The sequence below is a fragment of the Ostrinia nubilalis genome, chromosome 15 (assembly GCF_963855985.1).
Source record: "Ostrinia nubilalis chromosome 15, ilOstNubi1.1, whole genome shotgun sequence".
NCBI lineage: Eukaryota > Metazoa > Arthropoda > Insecta > Lepidoptera > Crambidae > Ostrinia > Ostrinia nubilalis.
In genome coordinates, this window is record NC_087102.1 from 7,275,787 (window position 1) to 7,299,951 (window position 24,165).

At 35.1% G+C, this 24,165-nt stretch overlaps 1 protein-coding gene across 3 annotated transcripts in view; it reads right to left on the reverse strand.

The window, feature by feature from the left end:
• Window positions 1-24,165, reverse strand: part of LOC135078846 (synaptotagmin-15-like) — a 102,177-nt gene that overhangs the window by 58,365 nt on the left and 19,647 nt on the right. For 2 of the 3 annotated variants that reach the window (XM_063973407.1, XM_063973408.1), the window contains exons 2-5: window positions 21,300-21,464; window positions 15,511-15,708; window positions 12,794-12,956; window positions 6,894-7,033 (exon numbers count right to left, since the gene is read on the reverse strand). In XM_063973407.1, the coding sequence (XP_063829477.1) occupies window positions 6,894-7,033; window positions 12,794-12,956; window positions 15,511-15,708; window positions 21,300-21,444 (646 nt within the window). In that variant the 5' untranslated portion in view covers window positions 21,445-21,464. The remainder of the gene's footprint in view (window positions 1-6,893; window positions 7,034-12,793; window positions 12,957-15,510; window positions 15,709-21,299; window positions 21,465-24,165) is intronic. The other variant, XM_063973409.1, reaches the window with a different exon arrangement.

The window sequence follows — 24,165 nt, forward strand, 5'->3', positions numbered from 1 at the left end:
CAAGCTTCTGAGCTAGACCGAGCTCAGTATCAAGATACGGCGAGTACACCACACAACTTCGATTCACTGACGATATTGTAGTTATGACTGAGACCTTAGTAGACCTAGGTACAATGCTCCAGAGCCAATAAGACCAATTCTGGCAATAGATTCGCCACCGGAGCCACCGAAATTGCGCCACCGGAATTAAAAAACTGTAACAAAATTCAAATTATAAAGGAAACTATAATTCTGATTTATAATTTCTGTATGCAGATACAACAAAACACCAAACTTTAATCATGTTAAAGAATCGTTTAGCATCTAAGTAAGTAGCTTTCACTCATACACTTGCCAGCGAAATTGAAAAATTTTGTATTCCTGTGCCGCTGATACAAATATTTACGGGTCTGCTGGAAAAACAATACCACAAGTCGCAAGTCTTTATAGCCCGATCAGGAGGACACAGCTGAGTGATGCAGGGAAGAAGAACTCTACGTCTTTCAAAGCTTCTTTGGAGAAGTAAGAGAGTGTCGAAATTGAGCCACTGTAATTGCTTTTTTTTGTGGGACAGTTTTGAAAGGCTATTTAAAACACTTAAAATATGAAATATCACATTTCTTTCATATCATTTGGAAGTCTTATATAATGTATTTTATGGCTATACTATTTTTAAATTACTAGAATCCCCGAGAAAGAAGGAATAACACAATTTATGAGTAGAAATAGAGTTAGGACGCGCCACCGCTATTAGATTTTGGGTCTTTGAAAATTTTTTAGTACATAAAATAACTACCTATTGTCCTGAAGACTTTGCTATCGTGTAAAACGCTGTATAAACTATATACAGAAAAAAAATCATCGCTCTAGTTACATTTCTCCCATCGATTCTCAGCTCCGCCGCGTAAAAAACGTGCTTGGGATATTCACCCATGTAAAACGTTAAAGATTTCCTGGCCTGGACTTGGTATTACATGGATCTCACAACTTTTTACCGTAGAACAACTGAGTTGCGAGACTTGGTTTTTTTGACAAGTATTGTTTTTGATGGGATCTCTTTTGTTTCATGGTATTAGCATGTTCTTGATAACAATCCGAGGGGTGCCTGCCGGTAAATTTAGTACGTTTCTTGAGCTTAGCATTTGGTACACTGGCACCGACTCCGAGAATATCAATCATGGTCATGTATCTGTCTTAATAAATAAACAACACATTATGATATTTCTGTTTTTAGTGTACTTTTTGGAGTCAGTTTAGTTTTTGAAGTCGGTCTTTTAAACGCAGTTTTCTTTTATAAATAGGAAGAAAATAGGCCAGTTCAAGTATTAATAAGCAAATGAAGTGATGGCGGGCTCTACATAGCCATAATAAGTAAATAACTGATTCATATTCAGATCTTGTTCAAAAATCCAAAACTAGGTGGAAAAGTTGTAATTAAAAGTGTGTTCTTTGGGAGGTTATTAAAAACTCATTGGAATTCTTATTTGGTATTTCACTGAAGGTGAACCTATTCTTTATTCTTTAGTTTTTTTCTTAGCATTTACTCAGCCCTTCACAAAATAAACTCTATCACAAAACACTTTGGCATAAATAGAATCCTTTAGACTCCGAAATATTTTTGTTATTTATGAAAGATTTCTTAGATTGAACTAAGTATTTCTTTTAAAGGTCACCAACTACAGACCTATTGAGACGCAAACAGATATTTCCAACATAAATATACAGCTTTTCTGCTTTTTGTTACCGTGTCTTCGTTTATTTATTCCAAGACTACGAAAGTAAAATAAATTCTTGTTAATTACGGCAAAAGTTATTTGAAACTCGTGCTGAGGTACAATTCATTAATTAAGAGGAGAGCTGGCCATGTTCTCTTCAAATCATAATTATATTAAGATGAACCAAAAACGAAATTATGAATAGTGTACAAAGTCTTTTGTTCTAACAATTATTTTGTATGAGTATTAACTAAGGTAAAAAAAAAATACTCAGATAAATACAAAATATATAAATAAATATAAATATCCTTGGACATTTTACACTGCGCCTCTAGTGTGAGTCTGGTCAAACTTAGCAAAGGTTGTACTACAAATTGATAATTTGATATACAATCAAAAGTTACACCCGGGATGAACACTGGATTAAAATGACATTTCCATATTAAATGACAATTTAAACCAGAGTTCAACTAGGGTATAACTTTTATTAATAAGGAGGCATAGACTTTAAGTAGTTTGTAATTAATAATAACTTTGTTTTAACATAGTAAGGTTCACCAATATCCTCCCAGTATTTTTTTATTTTCACTCTATCGAGCCGCCTAAACAGCATGAACTAGAATCCTTTTTCTAGAAATTTATTTCTTTAACTGCTTTCACTAGTAATTAAAGTTAGGTTTACTCCAATTCCAAGTAATTAAGGTACACCTAACTTTGATCGATAGCGAAATTGCCATCTAAAAGTTTGCTAATTGGTATAAATGTTAGCGGGGCTTAACAAACTTTCCAAAGTATATTGACGCAGACTTATTATTATTATGTGGTTCAGCTGTCTATCTTAGTTGTTCGTTCAAATTATTAGGTGGACCGACAATCTGGTAAAGGTCGCGGGAAGTACCTGGATGCGGGCAACACAGGATCGGTCGTTATAGAAATCCTCGGGGGAGGCATTTGTCCAACAATGGACGTCATTTGGCTGAAACGATAATATAAATAGTACGTTTGATGCAAATTAATAACGATTTAGCTATTAAACTGCGACGAACATTCTATTCTTGAAACGTTATTGATTGCCCTTAATAGGGTGTATCTGCATGAAATATTTATTAAGCGAATGAGACACAAAGACGATCGAAACGAACCAAATGCTTCGAAATCTTCGGAAAATAAGATTAATAAAGACTGCCTTCGAATTACGTATTCAATACATTTTTACACAAGCGTTGCCGAAACATGTAGGAATTTCCATGTAATTACTTTATGTTGGAATATCCCCATTCACGATTCCCCAGGGTGATAAAGCATTTTTGTCGAACGAATTTCACGCAGGTAGAGCCGTGAATAATCGCTAGTGTAAGCCTCTTATACAGGCATTTTTGATGTACTCGACAGGGTTTGCGGTAAACAAAATTATATTTTGTTAGACCTTGTACACACTGTCAAAATGATTTAGTATTGAGCTGCTTGAGGGTAAAAAAAGTTTTTTTTTACTATGGAATCGTACGGTTTTCACATATAACCATGTAAAATAAGGGTTAACGTGGATAAGTTACATTCAAATAATGTCAAAAATGAACGAATATTGATCGGTAAATGATAAATAAACCATTATACCTTGAGTTTCACTAAAAGTATGATAATTTCAGTGGCACATTACGAAGAAGAAAAAATAAGTTACACAAATTTTTCAATTTCAAACGATAATCTGTAATAATGTAGGTTGATACCCGAATATCAAAAGAATGTGCCGTAATTTCAACGGATATCGCTTTTCATAATAAACGCTGTAATTGCTTCATAGGGAATCCACTAATTAAACTGTATCATCAAAATGGATTGTAATAATAATGTTATTGAAAGTAACACGTAATATAGACAGTATAACAGGTATTTTTCTTTCTGTTATATTAACATTTCAAGAAAACATCGAACCTTTTAAGATTAAACAATGCTTGGTATTGGCATTGAGGTAAACATAAAATAATGTAAGGGAATAAAAAGATTGCAGAAACAAAAAATGTCATGTCTTCAAAGCTATGCCAAAACAATCTTGTGCCGGAAGGTAATTAAATTGTCTTTGTGTGTGATGAAAACTCTGATTGAAAACAATAAATGGGAAAACGTCAGGACCAGATGAGACCACAAAACAGTCGCATAATCGAATATAAAACTTTCAGTGTGCTTACCATGAGTTTACGTTATGTGTGCTCGCTAGCGAATACGTTAAAAAAATCTATGAAGATTTTATTTCTTGAAAGTAGCCACTAGGGGTGCTATGTCATACATTTAATGTCATTTTTTTACGCAGTCGCTAGCAAGCACACCTAACGTAAACTCATGGTAAGCACACAGTAGTTCTACCATGAGTTTACCTATCGAGCATTTCAAAAGATAGGTCGATATTTAATTAGGTGTGTGTCATGTCTATAACTGTCAATGTCGAAACGTCATAGTTTACTTAACGACCTATGTAAATACACTATCGACTGTAGTATAGGAGTACGAATACAAAATTTCGATGGCAACTCATGGGAGAGGCACAGTTGTAAGTCAGATGACGGCTCGTCAAGGTAATCATTGTGACATCTTTTGTGGTTATTTTCAATTAAAAATATGTATGTCTAATGTACTTTCGTCTGTAATTGTGTTATCATAGTAGCTTGACATATACAATCCACACTTTAAACGTGGTTTGAGCTTAGAAAACAGGTATTTAGTAGAAATTTAAATCTTAAGTGTATTATTTAGAAATTTCATTGTAATACTTATATTCTAAATTATGTAATTTTATCATGTAAATTATTTTTAAAAACGTTTCGAATACATGTCGTTCTATTAAACAAAAACTTTTCTACAAAAATGTGGAAACCTAATTATACTCGGCGTACAATTCTTTTACCCACCAGTATTCATATTTAATTTATACCTACTACATTTGCGTATAGAATTTGCATTTGAATTCCAATCCTTTATTCGTGCTATTCTTGTAAAAATCCTTCTCTACAATTTATTTCTGCAGTCGGGACCGGTCAGCACATCGTTCATGTTTTTATCCTTGTAAAAATCTATGTGCACAGCCGAATGGTTTCCATTTTCAATCCATTTTGAGCGTTACTGGCGCGTGCCTATCATGTTAAAACGTTTGCCCTGGCTAACACCTTCTAACGGAAAAGACTCAAAATCCTGCTTTATGATTGAAAAATAACCTGGCCTATTAAAAAAAATCACTATCACTTTAATAAAGTAAATGTAGTTTAATTATTAAATCTATCGAAAAAAGTTATTAAAGTTACAAGTGCGTTGGATGGGAAGGTGATAATGGACCTTCCCTTTAATACATTGCTAACGCGTAGGCGTATTTTACGTTTCAGTTTCGTCCAAATCCTATTGATAATTCTTAAAAAAAAAATGTTTTATGTGATTTACCCGTCCTTTTAAATCTACTGCCAAGGAAAAGTTCACCTGTGTATGACAAATCACAAACAGTAACGACAATTAATTATAAAGTTCTATACAGTGTGTCCGGGCATGTAGTGATCAAACTTTAAGGGCGTAATCTATGGACAATTTTATCGATGAAAATACTTCAAATTTAGGGCTTGACCCATTTCTCGAAAAATTACATCGATTTAAGTTTTTAATTTTTAGTTTACACCTCTTCTTTAAAAAAACAAGTGAAAGCGTGGGTAGCTTAACATTAATAGGCAAATATTTTATATCATGCGATAGCCAATAAAATTATCTATTAGTAGAAGAAGAAAGCACACACAAGTTTCATACATTTTATGGGAGTAAGAATGGATTTCATTAGAAAAATACATTACTTTTTTCACTTCCTTTTCAGTTATTTTCCAACACAAGAAAAACCAGGTCGTTAAGGTATGTTTTATTTGCATTGTATTTTTAGTATTTGAGCTATTCTACAAAACGAATGTAAATTTATTAGTCTACGTCTATTAGTTTCGACGTAATTGTTGAACAAAGATACCCCTTCCCAGCTGTTTCCATAGTAATCGGAATAGGCTGTGTGATTCTTTCAGGCAGTGCATTTTCGCATGTCGCGTGCGCTATGGTAACCGCTGGGAAGGGGTATCTTTGTTCAATAATTACGTCGAAACTAATAGACGTAGACTAATAAATTTACATTCGTTTTGTAGAATAGCTCAAATACTAAAAATACAATGCAAATAAAACATACCTTAACGACCTGGTTTTTCTTGTGTTGGAAAATAACTGAAAAAGAAGTGAAAAAAGTAATGTATTTTTCTAATTAAATCCATTCTTACTCCCATAAAATGTATGAAACTTGTGTCTGCTCTCTTCTTCAACTAATAGATAATTTTATTGGCTATCGCATGATATAAAATATTTGCCTATTAATGTTAAGCTACCCACGCTTTCACTTGTTTTTTAAAGAAGAGGTGTAAACTAAAAATTAAAACTTAAATCGATGTAATTTTTCGAGAAATGGGTCAGGCCCTAAATTTGAAGTATTTTCATCTATAAAATTGTCCATAGATTACGCCCTTAAAGTTTGATCACTACATGCCCGGACACACTGTATATATATATCTACTAATATACTATATATATATATATATATATATATATATATATATATATATATATATATATATATATATATCTACTATTGACTGATTTGTTATCGTTTTACTTGACAATTGTACACAATATTGACATTTTTAATTGATATTATTTGCACGATTGTACCTATAACTTGTTGGCGCGTTGGATTTTCTGTAAGCCTTCAAGCAGCCTTCTAGAATAAATAAATAAATAAAAAATAAAATAAATCTACTCGCTTCGGGCAGTTTACGTTTCACTAGAGTAAATACAAATGAGTAGGTAGGTCATCTTCATAGAAACGCACCGAGCGCGGTTTGTATGTGAGTGCGCCAATATACGTATGCGGCGCGCACGCACACACTGACCAAATTCGGCACAACCACGACTGGCTCCCCGCTAATCCCCGCTAAATTTTGTCAGTGTGTGCGTGCGCGGCGCGTACGTGTTGGCGCGCTAACATACAAACCGCGCCCGTGTGTTTCTATGAAGATGACCGACTCATTTGTATTTACTCTGGTTTTACGTTTGCCAACTTCACGTCATTCTATTCATGTGACAGTTACTTTAAGCGCTGGCTGCCTTTAATTCTCAAAAGAAAATGGTTCTACTTACTGAATGAGTTGGATCGCAGCTGTGACGGCATCGGCGGGGACAGCACCTCGCTGCCGAGGCTGCTTACGCTGATGACGTCACGGAGCTCCCCCAGCGATGACGAGCGGAGGGTCGGCAGGGAAAAGTTCACCTCTTTGGTCCTGTCAACAAATGATTTTGTCAATACTCTTTTAAACATTGTAAGGCCCTTACAAGTTAGGCCCTAAGCTCGGGCCTACGCCAAAATAGCTTATAGCCACAATAGCCCAACGGTGAAGACGTGGTCGGACTGGCCAACTCGCGATCCGAGGAACGCGGGTTCGAATCCCACCGCCGCTCGACTATTGTGGTGAGCCCACTCATAACAAAAGCATATTTAGCTTAGCGGGCGTACACGCATATCCCTCACATCCACTACATCGTATGTATTGAAAAATCTTATTCCGAAAACCACGTCCACCCACAAGGTGGACCGACGACATCATAAAGGTAGCAAGAAGGCGCTGGACGCAGGCCGCTACCAACAGGGCAGCATGGAAAGCATTGGGGGAGGCCTATGTTCAGCAGTGGACGTCCTGTTGTTGAGATGAAACATCCAGACCAATACAAAAAAATATGTTCATACACACAAATGTTTGTCCTGTTGCTGAGATGAAACATCCAGACCAATACAAAAAAATATGTTCATACACACAAATGTTTGTACTATGCGAGAATCGAACCCGCGACCTGTGCATAGTAGTGATTTACGAACTACTACACCAAACTGCAGACAAAACCTCAGGTGTATAGTTATACCTACTATCTCATTTTGTACAATTGAACTATGTATATCTACACACATCGGCTCTGTGGTATAAGCGTGACAGAATACCTAACGAACATCCATTGATCCACCCTCACAAACTTTCGAATTTGTAACACATGAAAAAATTTAAATACATTGAAGCATGTTCAACCCACCATTTTCTCCTACATTTTCATGATAAATATTTTTCGGAAGCACTAACCCACATGTTTAATGAAAGGTAAAAGGGAACGTAATATTTAATGTGGTCCAATTATTTCTATTTTTGTACACAAAACCAGGAGGGAATAACCTCAGTGTATGTGGAGTGGGATTCGGAGCATGATAATTATGAATAACTAGCTTATGCCCTCGACTTCGTCTGCGTGTAAATTCGATAAAACATACTTTCCCAGTATTTTGGCGCGAAGGATTAAAAAAATATCATTAAGTACCTACCTACATAATAGAATTCCAGTTTTATAGTTTTAGGTAACTACTGTGAGTTGAACTATAATTTATTTCAAGTCACGTTAAAGGTCGATTTTGGCGTGAAGGATTAACAAACATCATCAACTATGAACCACGAGAATTGAACTAAAATTTATTCGAATTCAAGTCACGTTATGGTCGCGCAACGAGGGTTAAGATTATTACATAAGCGAAAAATTTGTATCTGTATAGGTACGCATGTCGCGCTGACGTCTCGCGTATTTTGACTGATTTGTGTATTATGTATTCAAATATTACATCAGTGTGGGTTTGTGTTCACCTCAACTTTGGTTGTGCGACTAAAGCTCATAGCAGACATAATATCAACTCGGAAAGGGTACAACACCGTTTCACCTTTTTCGCGCTGTCAATCGCGAGTCGAGGCGTTTACGTTACGGTGCGGATAAGTGTGAGTTTTATACAAAGAATACTGACCGCCTCGAGTTGATACGGTTACAATCCCTTTCTGGGTTGATAAATGTGCTATGTCCTTAATACCACAGAATAATAATAAGTACTACGTACAGAAGTTTTACTTCGCGAAAGTATTTAAACAAATGTATACTCAATGTCATTAACAATATGGTGTAATTTAGCCTGTCTCAAGAGTCAAGCACCAGTTTGTTGACAAACGTCAGTGATCGGCACTGCGCCGAAGCTATAGGGCTGACTTCGGTAAAATGATCTGACGTGAGGTGCCAAACTGCGGAAAATGGCGGAGGAAATACATGATTTAGCATGAATAATATTAACTACTTATTTACCTCTCAGTGTCTTGAGGCAACTTAAAAAAGTACATTCTGTGTTTTTATTATTATTTAGGCAGTTAAATACTGCACAGTATTTAGTACACCATTTTCTTTATTTTCTTCCATCATACACAAGAATACGCGTGCGTGAGTCAATGTTCGCTCGTATGTGAGGCCTTGTCGAATAGTATCCTGTAGGTGGGCCATCGTGCGTGTTTTGTTTTCGATGTAAACTCTCGGAGATGAACAGGCCTGTTAATACCAAGATCAACTTTTTAGCACGGCAGCCCGAGCGCCTAATATACAATAAAGTTTTTCTATTAAAAAGTAGCCATCGTCTTTTTCTCTTACCAACAGGTGAATGTCCTGAAAATGTTTCCCGTTATCATTTTTATGTTATCCATCTCATTAATTACTCAGAGAGTTTTACCTTTGTATACGAACAAAGCCCGCAAAAATAACGACAAATCAACAGCCGGAAAATTTTATGAGATACTAACAAGCGTGGAAAGGAACGCCGAAGTTTGCCGACTTGTACGATCGACAAAAAAGGTCTTTCTGTAAAAGTTATAAAAAGAAGCTTTAGTTTGGAAAACTAATAATTTGTGAAAAGTAAAACTCCTTGCTTCTGCTACCTTTATTTGGACCTTGGATTCACTCACGTGGATTTCGGCCTATGACAGAAACTGTTTATTTTAATCAAAAGCAATAGTAGGTATATGAGAAACTATGAGTTCTTCTCAACTCAATAAATTATTTTTCCTTGCCTATTTCACCTTTTTCATTTGCTTCTAGTCTATTAACGAGTACTATTCCAACATTCTATCCATTTTTGAGTAAAGTCAACTAGAATTAAGAAGCACAGAACACTTTTTTCTTGCCTTCTATAACTCTATTGCTTAGTTAGTACTAATCAAAGACTAGATAGGACGACAGACGATGCTAAATAACAAAATCAAGATTATATGAGGGAGAAGAGGTTAAAATCACACATAGAGTGGAACATAGAACCTCCTTTTCTGAAGTCGGTCAAAAATAACAAATGACAAATGTCAGAAGTAACACGTTCTTAGTCCTTTTGACACAGGCTGCAAAATTACCACGGTTAATATACGAGAAGAAATTAACTAGGCTGTCAGGCGGCCATTAATCATAATCCTTCACGGGAGACGTGCAACAGTATAATATTTTATGGTCCATTTTTGATTTAATAAAGGTGGGATGTACAGACGACATGACAGGCTGTTGTAAACACGCTCTTATTACAAGTATGTTAGATGCTATGGTGTTTACTTACCTGTCACGTTTGTCAGGACATCTTTTTTAATAAAATTAAGCTACGGTTTTTTATAGATTTTTTTAATAGAAATCGAGCCCATTGGTTCAAAGCAGTTCAATACAAAATTGTTAGATCAGTTTACATCAGTTTTCCATAATTCTGAAATCCTGCCAAAATGTTGAACAGTTTCGACTTTTAATAATGCTAAAACATTATTAACTGCCTTATTATATTTAACACAAACACATTTTAACATGCAATTTAGTTTGCTAAGTTTGAAATGGAACAAATTTTGGTAATTATTATAAAGCAATTTACTGTGCTCGTATAACGGTATTGAATATCATTTCACTATTAAGTAATACAATTACAGTAAATTATTTCAACCGCACTGTGCGAAACGCTCTTTTGTTAGCGCTAATAATGTTTGCTTGGAAAACATTGCATCGCTTATTTTAATGACTCTATAATATTGTGTAATTTATTCATAGACTCGTGGTTATTTTAGTTGCAAATGTAGGCTTATTGGTATTTTGCATTGTTTGTGGTACTTAATATACAACCATAATTTATATCTCCTTTTTACCTGACTGCGCCAGAAGGAGGGTTATGTTTTCAAATAGGGCTGTAGTGAGAATTTTATCATTTAGCTTGTACCTGGGTTTAACTGCCAGAATCAGTAAGTAAAAATCTTGAATTTTTAAGGTACATTATTTATGGCAGACATTTAGTCGATGGGTATTAAGTGTTAAATACTATACAATTAGATCTATCTAGCTAATTAGCCTAATATAATTGTATGGTACTTTACACTAGCGGCCACTAGCTATAAATAGTTTACGTATTTACACCAAATTTACACACTCTGACAAGCATTCAACAAAAGTTTAGTTTAGTTGATACTTGGTGGATATGTAGATATGTCTCAAATTTACGAAGTTCGGCTAATCGACGTTTACATAGGACCAATAGGTACGCCAATCTCGGAGCTTAGAAGTTGGATATGTGTAAATACAAATTACCGCAGTATGATATTAGCAAAATGTTTTGATTCTACTATTATCTTATTTGAGTGTTTATGATTTTTTTAGGTATGTTTATTATTTTACCTGCTAATGATATAATGATTTTACCACATTAAAATGGGTCATAAGTTCACTATTGCTGTAATGTTTAGTTTAACTTTTAAGAAGGATTTAGGATTACTGGATTAGTTATCCTAAATCCTACTTAAGAGTTTATTAAGACTACAAAATTGATCTAGCAGTTTTGAGCAAAAACGTAACAAACCAGCGGGAAGGCTCTCGTTTCACGCAGTAGTGGGATTAAATTTTCTGTAGCATAATAAACTTAGTATTATTAAAGTTACTAAAACCTGTGACCTTTGCGTTCCATTTGCGTTCCAAAACTTCGCATCCTCTGAGGGCTATATCTTGAACAAAACTCAAGTTTAAAAGATAGAATAAATATTAATTAAATGCAAAGCCGCCCAGGATTAATGAGGACTGGACTTAAAAAGGCTCATTATTGCAAAGAAAAAGAAACGTAAAACTCAAGAAAACTCCGGTCAAATAAACCTGCTATTTGCGGAATTAGCGGTATAACTTAACTTCATTATAACTTCGTGTTTGTTTAACCTTTCGATTTAGAATTAAATTAGTTTGCAAGTTTAATCTTTACTCTACATAATCAAGAGTCATGGTAATTGACTTAGCCGAAGACACTCTAAAAATATAAAATTATGCCTAATTATTATGCTAATTAATACTAGCTGAATATTCAAATTCAAATTCATTTATTCACAGAAATACACGTCCATTAGATGTTTGTAAATAATCAATTTCGTTACAGTGTACCTTGCCAAATAACTTACGCATGGAAGAAAAAGGGAACTTTGAGTCTAGCTATCTAGGTACCGAAATAATGGCATCATCTATGTTCGTACTTTTGGTTTTAATATTGCCTCCTCCGTCCCCATAACAAGATTGGAACCCTTCGGAGAAAAGTGTCAAATTAAGTGTCACTTGAACCGCCATCAGGCGTCTTACATGACTCTATTAGTTCAGTCTTACTATACTTACCGTATGAAATAGAATCTCATTTTAGGACAGTCATCAGCCTATAACATTCTTAGCAAAAACCGATTCTCACTTACGTCACTGAACTAAAATGTCCGTATCCGTATGTAAACAGTATAGCATATCCTTATTTTTATTTTGTTTTATTTATATTAGGAATTATTTATTTATTTATACAGGGCGTGGTTTTGTAAAACATCGCCCATCTCAGGGATGGAGCATGAAAGTAATCACAAGAAAAATATAAATAAAATTTTAACTAAGTATTACTTTATTAGTAAAAAACCTTGTTCAAACGTCTCCTTAAACTTTCGTGACGGCGCTTGTTACCGCCCGCACCACCCCCGCGTACCCCGCTACACCACCGAGCACATGCCTTACACACACATTTAGCGTGGATTAGCGGGGTGTTGTCAGTGTGTGCGTGCGCGCCGCATACGTATTGGCGCGCTCACATAAAAACCGTGCTCGGTGCGTTTCTATGAAGATGACCTACTCATTTGTATTTACTCTGATAATAATCTTTAAATACTTACATATAGCAAGGTGCGGCAATATCGTGCGGCGGGTAGACGAGTATCGGCGGCGAGGGTACCGGCGAGGGACTGTTCTTGCGCCGGCGCGCCACGAACACGCCCGCCATGACGATCAGGAGCACGAGAGCTGCGCTTGCGCCGCCCAGAGCCACCAACGCCACTTCTAGAAGAAAGGGTAAGTGAAAATAACTGAGTCATGAACAAATTTTTACTTTTTTTCTTTTGAATTTAATGAAACCTTTAAAATAAAGGTTCTTTACATCTTCCAAAAATTTCAACAATAACCGTTTCAAACGGTGCAATTTTGTCGCTAGTCTGCCAAAGGAGGTCTTCCTACATTAGCATACTTTACAATACATGATACCTATACCTATAGTTAGTCCGTAAGCCAAAACTGCCAACGTCATAAATGACATCACGATAAAATGCATGGCACACGTCCGAAAATTTTGCTTTGCGAGTATCAAAAGATTATCGCTACGAAAATTAGCCGGTCACAAAACGTCTTTGTGAATAACCTATTTAGGACGATATACCTACGCGACATCTTTTTAGCCGTGGGTAGGTATCGCAGAGAGAGAGAAAGAGTAAACACAAGTCTGAAAATGCAATATAAGTCAAGTACGAGTAACTAGAATGCCAGACTGACAGGCTTATGTGCTAGCTGAAAGTAAAATACCCTGTACGAGTTTATAGCAGCAGTAATAGGTATAAGATTATCAAAATTGCATTGTAGAATGAAGCACCATTGAACCATGCAGATTCCTCTATAAAACCTTAAAGTTTACGCCCTCATATTGGTTTATGGCAATATCCTAAGTAAAGTTGTCAGTTAACGTACATTGAAAAGAATTTACGATCTATTCGTAAATGGCAAACAGATCTAAAACATCTTTTACTCGAGAGCACTAGAAAGAATGATACATTTTTAAGAAATTTTTATAAAATTGTCTTTGACTTAACATTTAATTCCGCACTTAATTTTTGTGAGCATGATTAAAAGCACTAGGCAATATTTCAAGTACGTACTTACGAGTGCTACAGAGTGTAAGGTAAGAAAAGGTTAGAAGTACCACCTACTTCAAAATGTAATATTTTCTAATTTAATTCAATCGTGCCTTAAAAAGTTTTAAAATTGGTACTTTATATCAAATTAAGGTAAATGGAATTGAACAACATTTTGGAATAGTCTCAAAATATCAGCTTACATTTTACGGTTTTAATTTCTCAATCGTTAGAAAACATTTGTCATCATTTAGAAAATTGCTGGTAGAAAACGATTAGTATCCATCATAAAAGCGACAAGCAACGACTTCAAATTTCACTTCAAAATCTAATTCAAACAACGTAATGTTTACATAATGCTTGTTTTTATCAAACCGCCAAATTGCCTGGATCTACGGAATTAATTCGAAGTTATTTTTGGCGTTTCGTTGCTCAGATTATTAATAAAGGAAAGCTACGCCAATGGAATATACTCGAGGAATATCACGACAGAATCACGTTCGAGGATATTATGACAAGAGAACGCCGGCGTCGAAATATGAAACGACGCTATGAACGTTTTATGGCGCTCATTAAAACGGCTTTACGACTTCATAATTATTATTTTGGTTTCACTAGCAAATTATTACGGAGTTTGAGACTCTAATTGTATGCTAAGTGAAACCAAATAGACATAAAAACAAGCAGACTTACTAAAGTTTTGGAGCGGGAAATATTTTATGAATCATTTAGAACATGAAAATTATATCGATAAAATTCCAAACTCGTATGAGAGACACGTTTCAGTGAACTTCTTTTGAAAACTCTGTTTACTCTTGATTGCCATTACATCCAAAGAGCGAAAACAATGTCATATAAGGTACTATGTGCAACAGTGTTAACTGCCCATTGCCAGTCATGTCATCTCGTTCTATCGCAAAGAATCACCATTTGATGAGAGCGAGAGCAAAAACGGAAATGGATAGTTAACAGTGTGGCCGTGTTTACATACGACTTTCCAATACCTACTTGGTTTAAATTCCTTTTAATTTTATATCTTTAAGTTTAATATTCTAATATTAGTCGGGAAACTACGTAATGCACTTTATCACGTGAAATTGCATATTATTACACTCTATGTTTGTTTACGGGAACAGACGGCTGTCGTGCCGAGCTTTGGTGAACCTAACAAAATGAAACGTCGCCTGCAACTGAAGTGGCAAATCGAAACATGCAAAATACTACGTTAAACGGATATAGGAGTTTCGTGGGACGAATAAAGCAGTCGTTTTTATCAAAACCAAAAAGATCGTAAGAGACGTTGCATTATGTAAACAGAAAACTCTTAGGCTGAGTTGCACCATCTTACTTTAGCTTTAACAAACGTCAAAAATCTGTCAAAAACCATACAAAAAGTACCGGTTATTTTTATAGTTACCGTTAAATAAAAGTTAGTTGGTGCAACTCAGCCTTAGAACTTGAATCTCGGGTCGGTAATTACGATGCCACCGTTGACACCGGATGACACCGTCGGGTTTATTTTTGACGGAGAAAATGAAGAAATTACTCTCTAGTTCTTCAACCTTATTATCATTGTCAAAAACATAACAAAATCAATCATTAAACATTTTAATAAAACTTATAATTTACATTCTAATAGAAGTGACATTGGCTAAATAGAATACTATCACATTTTATGTGTTAGCAAAAATAAAGAATATTTTGAAACTCACCTCTCAAATTGACAGCATTGCCGTACGAGAACTCAGTAACGGAGCTGTCAGTGGGGACTTGCTCGAATCTTGGATTAGGAGGCGACGGGTCCAACTGCTCTACTGGCTCAGGCCTCCTCACTGTCACTGGGTCCACGTACTCGTGACCTCTATCATAGTATTCTTCCTCTTGTTCACCGTTGTACTCGGTCTCGTAATCTAGATAAAGAAGAGCTAAATGTTTACACATGTTCGGCGAACAAACGCGATCAACGTTCGGCTCGCGAGTGAACGTTCACGATCTCTGAACGATGACGTAATGCAAACAACAGTTAACTCTCACTATAGAGGAATATCAGTGGGGACCTGTTCGAATCTTGGATTGGGAGGCGATGGGTCCAACTGCTCTACTGCTTCAGGCCTCCCCTCACTCACTGTCACTGGGAGTTTACACATGTTCGGCGAACAAACGCGAGTAAAGTTCGGCTCGCGAGCCAACGTTCACGATCTCTGAAGCTCTATAGTGACATTTAACCGTTGTTTGCATTACGTCATCTCCAGTTAGTTACATTTATTACATCTCCATTTAAGTACCAACAAAAGAAACGTAACTCTCTGTAAAGATAAAATATATTATGAGAGTAGAGCTTAAAACTTCAAAACTTTATTCTACTTTACTCTTTTAGTATCCACTGCAATTTCTTTTTACGTTGCCATTACTATGTAAAAATGACAAAGTACACATTCTGTTGCGAATTTTGTTTATCTTAACGGTCGTAGGCTGCCCGAAATCAGGCTTATCTTAAATAAACAAGCGTAGTAAAACAAACGTCATGGTGGTATTTACAAATTATGAGAAAAATAACAAATTATTCGTTCTCAATAAATACCACATTAGTAATTTTAATAGGAAATAGGGGCAATGTAGGCAAAAAAGACCTACTAAATATTTTTGATAGCTTATGTTTACTTAATGTAGATAAAATAATTTTGTTCACATTCCCCTACAGTAGAAGCTTGCCACAGGAGGAAAATAATTTAAGATATAAATTGAATTTGACATTGAATACACTGACATATAATCAATGCAAATTCCATGTAATTGACATTAACAATTATTTAAAAAATAAATGTTTATTGACAATAGATAAATATAATTATCTGAATAAATATTGTAAAAGACGAATAGCGAATTCGCTATCATATTTTATTAAATATTTGGCCATTAATTTGGCTAGCCAAACTGCTTTTATTGAGCAGACCATGGATGTTCGACCCTTGGAATCTGTTCCAAATCATAATTTAAATTACATCGTAAGACAATAGAGGATAACTCTGGCATACAAAATTCGGGTACAAAGAAATTTAACGGTTTTAATTTAGTGCATCAGAATGTACAAGGCTTCTCCGGCAAAGACTTGGAAATTGAGTTATTTATCCAAGAATTGAATATTCATGTCTTATGTTTAACGGAACATTGGCTCAGGCAATATGAACTAATGCTGAGCATTAATAATTATAAGCTTATTAGTTCATTCACTAGAGAGTTAGCTATTCGTGGAGGGTCACTAATATTAATCAATGATAAATTAAAATGTAAAGAGCGTAAAGATATTGTATCTCTCTCTGTTGAGCGAACTATTGAGCTGTCATGTGCAGAACTGGACGACTATGTTATTGTATGTGTATATAGACCCCCATCTAGTAACTATGAATTATTTGAAACCACAATGGAAGAGGTACTTAGAAGAGTGTGTAATAGTTCAAAGAAAGTAGTTGTATGTGGAGACTTTAATATCAATATAATAGAAGATTCCTCTCTTTCAATACGGTTTTTAAATTTATTCAAATCTTTTAACTTGTTAAATCTTTTCTCTGAACCAACTAGGGTGACTCCAACATCAGCTACTTGCTTAGACAATATATTCTGTAACTGCTTAGTGCTAGAGAAATCAATAATAAATTTTGTTAATTCTGATCATTGCGGTCAAATAGCGTCATTTCAACACCATTTTGTGCCATCGAGCAAGGAAATAGAATATAGACCAGTCACTGCATCCCAGAAAGACAAATTTAAATCTCAAATATCTAATAAGGTCCCACTTTTGCATTACTTTAACTGTAGTATAAATATTTTATATGAGCAATTATTTGAATTAATTAAAAATGAGTTCAATAAAATTTTTCCTAAGAAAACAATTATTATTAAAAACAATAAAACTAAATTCAGTGACTGGGCTACAGTAGGTATTTATATTAGTAGGAAAAAAATGTTTGAATTATATGGTAGAAAAGCCTATAGTAGCGACCCGGACTTTATAGAATATGTAAAAAAATACTCAAAAGTTTTTAAACAAGTTTGTACTATGGCAAAATCTATTTACATACGTGACAAAATTAAAAACTCTGGCAACAAAATTAAAGCTACTTGGAATTGTATTAATAAAGAAACTTGTAGAATTATATCTCGGGATGACACATTCGCATTAAAAATTGATAATAAGTATATTAAATGCAATGATAAGGTAGCAAACGCATTCGAAGGTTACTTCTCAAATGTACCAATCATAACAACAAGCAATCTTAATTCATGTTCATATCAGGCAATGTCTCTTCTCGAGGGTTGTGTTGATGTTTGCAATAGCCCATTAAAATTTAGACAAATAGACCCCATAGTTATTATAAAAACTTTCAAAGAACTAAATATAAAAAAGACAGAGGATATATGGGGCATATCAACAGACATAATAAAACCCATCATTCCTCTTATAGCTCCCCATTTAGCTCATATCTTTAATGAATGTATTAACGAAGGTCAGTTCCCTACCCTGATGAAACATAGTAAAATCATACCATTATTTAAAGCAGGAGACAAAAGTGACCCATCCAACTTTAGACCTATATCGATACTACCTGCGCTCAGTAAAATATTTGAAAAAATTATTTTCAATCAACTACTGTCTCATTTTAACTTAAATAAACTGTTTCATGAAAAACAATATGGGTTCACAAAAGGGAAAAGTACGACCGATGCAGGGGTTGCTCTTATCAAACACATTTTCGATGCTTGGCAGGAGAAAAAAGATGCTATTGGTGTATTTTGTGACTTATCGAAGGCGTTTGACTGTGTTGATCATCAAACTCTGTTATTTAAGCTAGAACATTATGGCGTATCAGGCAAGGCCTTAAGCCTATTACACTCTTACCTCTCAGACAGATTACAAAAAGTAAATATTCACGGAACTAACTCTTCGGGCGCCCCCCTAAAAATGGGAGTGCCCCAAGGCTCAATACTGGGACCATTGCTCTTTCTGATTTATATAAATGATCTACCTTTTTATTCAAAGGACCTTTGTGAGATAGTATTATTTGCTGATGACACTTCTTTAATTTTTAAAACTGACAGGCGTCAGGAAATATTTGACGACGTGAATAATGCTCTTTCCAAAGTATTAGACTGGTTTACAACTAATAATTTGCTATTAAACGCAAAAAAAACCAAATGTTTAAAATTCACTATGCCTAATGTCAAACAAGTTAATACTAATATTACAGTAAATAATGAACGCATTGAACTGATAAACTCTACTGTCTTTCTAGGTATTACCCTAGACTGTAAATTACAATGGGGCCCCCATATTGCTGCCTTGGCGGGAAGACTTAGTTCAGCTGCCTTTGCGGTGAGAAAGATCAGAAACTTGACTGATGTTGAAACAGCAAGGCTTGTATATTTTAGTTATTTTCATAGTATTATGTCTTATGGTCTTTTACTGTGGGGCTCAGCAGCAGACATAGAATCAATTTTCATTTTACAGAAAAGAGCTGTTCGGGCAATATACGGTCTTAAACCACGTGACTCGCTTAGAGAAGTTTTTAAAGAAATCAATATATTGACTGTGGCTTCGCAATACATATTTGATAACATTATGTATGTCCGTAAACATATACATTTATTTACTAAGAAAAGTGACGTCCACTCATTTAACACGAGACATAAGAATAAACTTGCTGTTCCATCATTTAGGTTGCATAAGATAGGTAATTCATTCTTGGGGAAATGTATTACCATATTTAACAAAATACCACACAACCTTGTCGAATTGCCAATAAACAAATTTAAGATACATATAAAAAATACCCTTATGTCCAAAGGGTACTACAAGGTTCGAGACTATATTGATGACAAGGATGCGTGGTCAGTTCAGTCTGCACATATTTGATGTACTTAAATTTGACTATTCTTACCGTTAGATAATTCCTGGCAATAAGTGGTGACTGAGTTTGTTCCGGCGTTTCTTCTCAGCACTTGCCATATGTTTGTCTCGAAGCGCTGGTAGGGCCCAAAAGATAAGGAGACATGTAAAGTGCCCCATAAGGGCTACCTTTTTCTTTTTTTATTATTTTCTATTGACGTTCATAAGTGCCACTTGTGGTCTAAACTGAATAAATATTTTTGATTTTTGATTTTTTTTTGATTTTTGAAACAAATTCAGAACAAACGTACACCCTTTATTTGTAAAGCCGATTGTGTAAATGTGTTGTAATAAAAATATACAAATTTTAATTAATGTAAATAAAGAAGGTATCTATTCCTAGTACAGGTATAATATCCAAAAAACTACACCTAGAACCTACTGGTAGAACCTATTCCTAGTACAGGTATAATATCCAAATAACTACAATAATACCTATTTGGGTTACTACTTGGGTATATTTACGGAATATGCATTAGTTCCTTTGTACTAAAGTAATGCTATGTAGCGATAATGAAAATTTGCATTTCTTCAAAATGACGTCTGTTTTCTTTCAATAAAGCTAACTAACTAGCTACAAGGTACACTTCAGTATACTACATTAACTTTTGTAACTAACTAAATACTCGTACGTAAATGTTCATTAAACTTAATTCAATTGATCGGAGGTGTTGCTTATAATTCAAAACTCGATTCACTCAATTATAAGAGACCATAACTGTTTCAAAGAAGAACGGTCACGCCCCATACAAAAACCTGGAGATATAGCCGGATTATACAGGGTGGTTATACATATGGAACGATAAGTGATCTCACTCGATTATTTCTAAACTATACAAGATATCGAAAAACTAGTTACTGATTCTGAAAGTGCTTCACGAGCTCTTTCAAATGGTATTAATAATAGGTTACAGATTATGGAAGCTTTTCTTTTTAAACGAGAAGTTACAAAATCCAAAAATTCAATGTTACCGAATTTTTGGATTTTGTAACTTCTCGTTTCCACCCTGTATAATCCGGCTGTATCTCCAGGTCCTTAGATACATTCCATAGCAGCTGTAATAGACATTTAGGTACATACATTTACCAATTTTGGTGCAAAATAGGCATTTTGTATTAGTTTTTGTATAACGCCTGAACAAAAACAAAGGGTAATATTTTGGTGTTATACATAGATTTCGAATATTAAAAATATATAATTTAACTAATTAAGACATGACAAAAAAAAATGAGGTATGTCTCGTTTCTGTCGGGCCTGGGTCACAGATGACCGTTCTTCTTTACAATTGAGTGTTATTGTAGCTCAGCTATTGGAAAAGTTTCTGTATGGCAGTCTCTGGACCTGCAATGTAAGTAGGATCGCCTTCTTTCTTGTGTTAAAGCAGATGTCAGGCTATTAAGGTATAAATTGAAGATGGGCTGCAGACGACCGCAGTGAAAAAGTAAAAGTCAAAGAAACCGTCGTGGCTTGCAGTTTGCGGTTTGCAGTCCGTCTTGGACTTGTACCTTTACGGTAAAGCTAATAAATGTTGAAGGCACCATGAAGATGGCACTTACTAGGGTTATCCTCAGTACTCCTCAACACCTGCGCCGGATCTATAGGCAGGGCATACCAGGGCCGGCGCGAGTATATCTTCTTAGTGTTCACCGGACGCGCGCCATCGTCAACGTTTCGATAACTCGACGGTGACAGGTTTAACATCTCTAACCATTTGTCGATACCTGCGAAAGAGAGAGATAGATAAAAATCATTAAGCATTACTTTAATTTATCCCTACCACTACTTCCGGACAAGGCCAAGGTTAGTAGCAACAGCGTAAATAAATAAGTTGTAAGTTGCATTTGGCCCGCGTAAGGAGTTTAGGTCAAATTCTCTGGTAAATTAGAGAGGATCGTGCTCCATAGTGAGCATATTATGGCCTAATGATTATTATTATAGGGTCATAGCATAGTCATGTCCTTTAGAGAATGTCTATTTCTCTACTTCAATTTAAAAAATATTTATTACTTGCCATCCTTTTCTGTATGTAGGTAAATAAAGAGTTCCTACTATTTCCTTAGACTAGTTTGGTAATGTCGGCATTTGATGAATGACGTTCAGTAAATGTGTGAAGGTTGCCTCAATTTCCTAACCTTATTTACCTGACCTAGATCCTGCTGGATCACAGGTTCGTGGCCGGATCGCTCTGTGTATTTCTGCACGAACATTTGTTGTTCATGCATTACACTCATGTTTATGTACAGGTTTCTTGGACTTGAATAGTACTAGGTACCTTATTATCCTTACTAAATCAATGGTTTTTAAGTCTCTCTTATCACAAGCAAAATCGTTGCGTAAAATGCTCTGACATTTTCCCGCTTCAGATTTATAAAATACCTGTAGATACTCTAAACGTTTTGTAAAATGTTCGCCAGTAAAAATAAGGATTTTTCAATACGCCATTCATTCAAAGATGAAAAGAGTGGAAATAACGAGAATTTTACTGGGAAACTCGTCATTTGGGCACGCTATTGTATTATGAAGTTTATTTTAATAAACATTTTCGCTCTACCTTTGAAAGAGGGAAAAAACAATAAGTTTGTCAGCCTAAAACATTTCTCTGACGTCAAACAGACTTTAGATAAAATAAAAAGGTACCTTTTCAGGGTTCCGTACCCAGTCGGGACCCGATATCGAATCTTATTATTACAATTTCAGAAGAACGTTTTCAAATGAAAGCACGGTAAAAGGTAACATCAATTTTAAATTCGTGGCAAATCTCCAGGATGTGTTTTTGAACTAAACCAACTTTAAACTCCTCAAATATTTACAAAATACAAATAACAGTGTTGCAATTGACTAAACTAATTTGGTTTTTGCCTTTTGCATTACTATAGAATTCACAGTGGGATAAAAGCGACAGCTTGTGATGTCGGGTGATATCCCCCGACAGTATTCTACGTGTCGCAACATGGCCGCGGAAAATATATTCCCTCTGTGACAACTGAGCTATGTTTATATTAACCAGCTTGTTTGGATATAGTCTAGCTCAGAAATTCGATAGTCTAGTGGCACTGACACTGCCTTTGTGAATATTCTGATTGATATAAATACACTCGGCATCAAATAAATCGCACCTCCCGCAACAAGCACTTTTCAAACGTATGCATCCCCACATTCCCCACTCTTCCCACCAATATTATTGTCACCATTTAAAAGCCTAGTTCTAAACTTCATTTAATTAAAGGAAAGGTTTTTACCCCAAAAATGTGTCTCTATAAGAATCCAGAGTCACTTCTTCAAAAAATAGGTAGTTACGCTTGAGCCAACTTTTATAGCTATAAAACTGTTAAATTGGGATTAGTCGCTATCCATCTGTTAAAGAGGACACGTGAGATCATTATTTGGTTTTATAACCACAAAAATTGATCTACTTGGTCCCAGAGGTGGGCCCAAGTGAGGCCTTTTTTCAAGTCACATTTATGGTAGGTACCTGTTAATTTTTTACAAAAAAATTATTGTATTTTTCTTTAAGTTTATTTATTGGGCTTCCAAATAACACCAATATTGTTGAGGCACCATGATTGCATCAGAAGAAAATGTTTAATAAAGTTCGCATCGCGGAAGGTGCGATTTATTTGATGTTGAGTAAGTTCAAAACGAACAAATAAGGCTAAGTAGCACCACCTAACTTTAACGCTAACTATGACGATAACCGGTGCATTATGTATGGAGTTTGACAGATTTTTGACGTCTGTCAAAGCTAAAGTAAGATGGTGCAACCCAGCCTAAAGGTTCTCTGTCAAGTTCCATAAATACTCGTTAATAAATATCGCAATTCCTAAATAAAAAGATACATGAAACAAACGAAAAACTTGAAACAGTTTAATTGACCCATGGGTAGAATAGGTTGTTTCATTTAGAAAACAGATATTTTAACTGTAAAACATCATCATTCTGCATTAAATTATGAATTTTCTGAGACGACATTCCAATAGTTTGACTGAATTCTGAATTCATGCAATTTATCAACCTAGATAGGTTGAAAACAGATGTTACTACAGCACCAATTTTTGTCTGCTTCTTTTAACCGCAACTAAGTGACATAATATATTTATTAAGTTAAATAAAACAAGTTTTTACTCTTTTACCAGAAGCATGAACGTTTGCAGTCTTGTTCTACTCGTACTTGCGACTTAGTTGTTAAGGAAGACCTCGAACGTATCTTTTAGTCTTTTACTAGCTTTGAAGTGTTTGCAATGTTTAGTCAGGTGGCCTGCTATTTGTATTGGCGAGAGACAATAAGTTCGTATTTGTCGGAACCTTTTGTATTGCCTTATTTACCAAGCACTCAGACAAAATATTAAGTAAGTACTTACAGTCTATTAACGTGGAAGGTACGAGAATTGCAAAGTTGAACTGTTTAAATTTATTTTCTGAGGA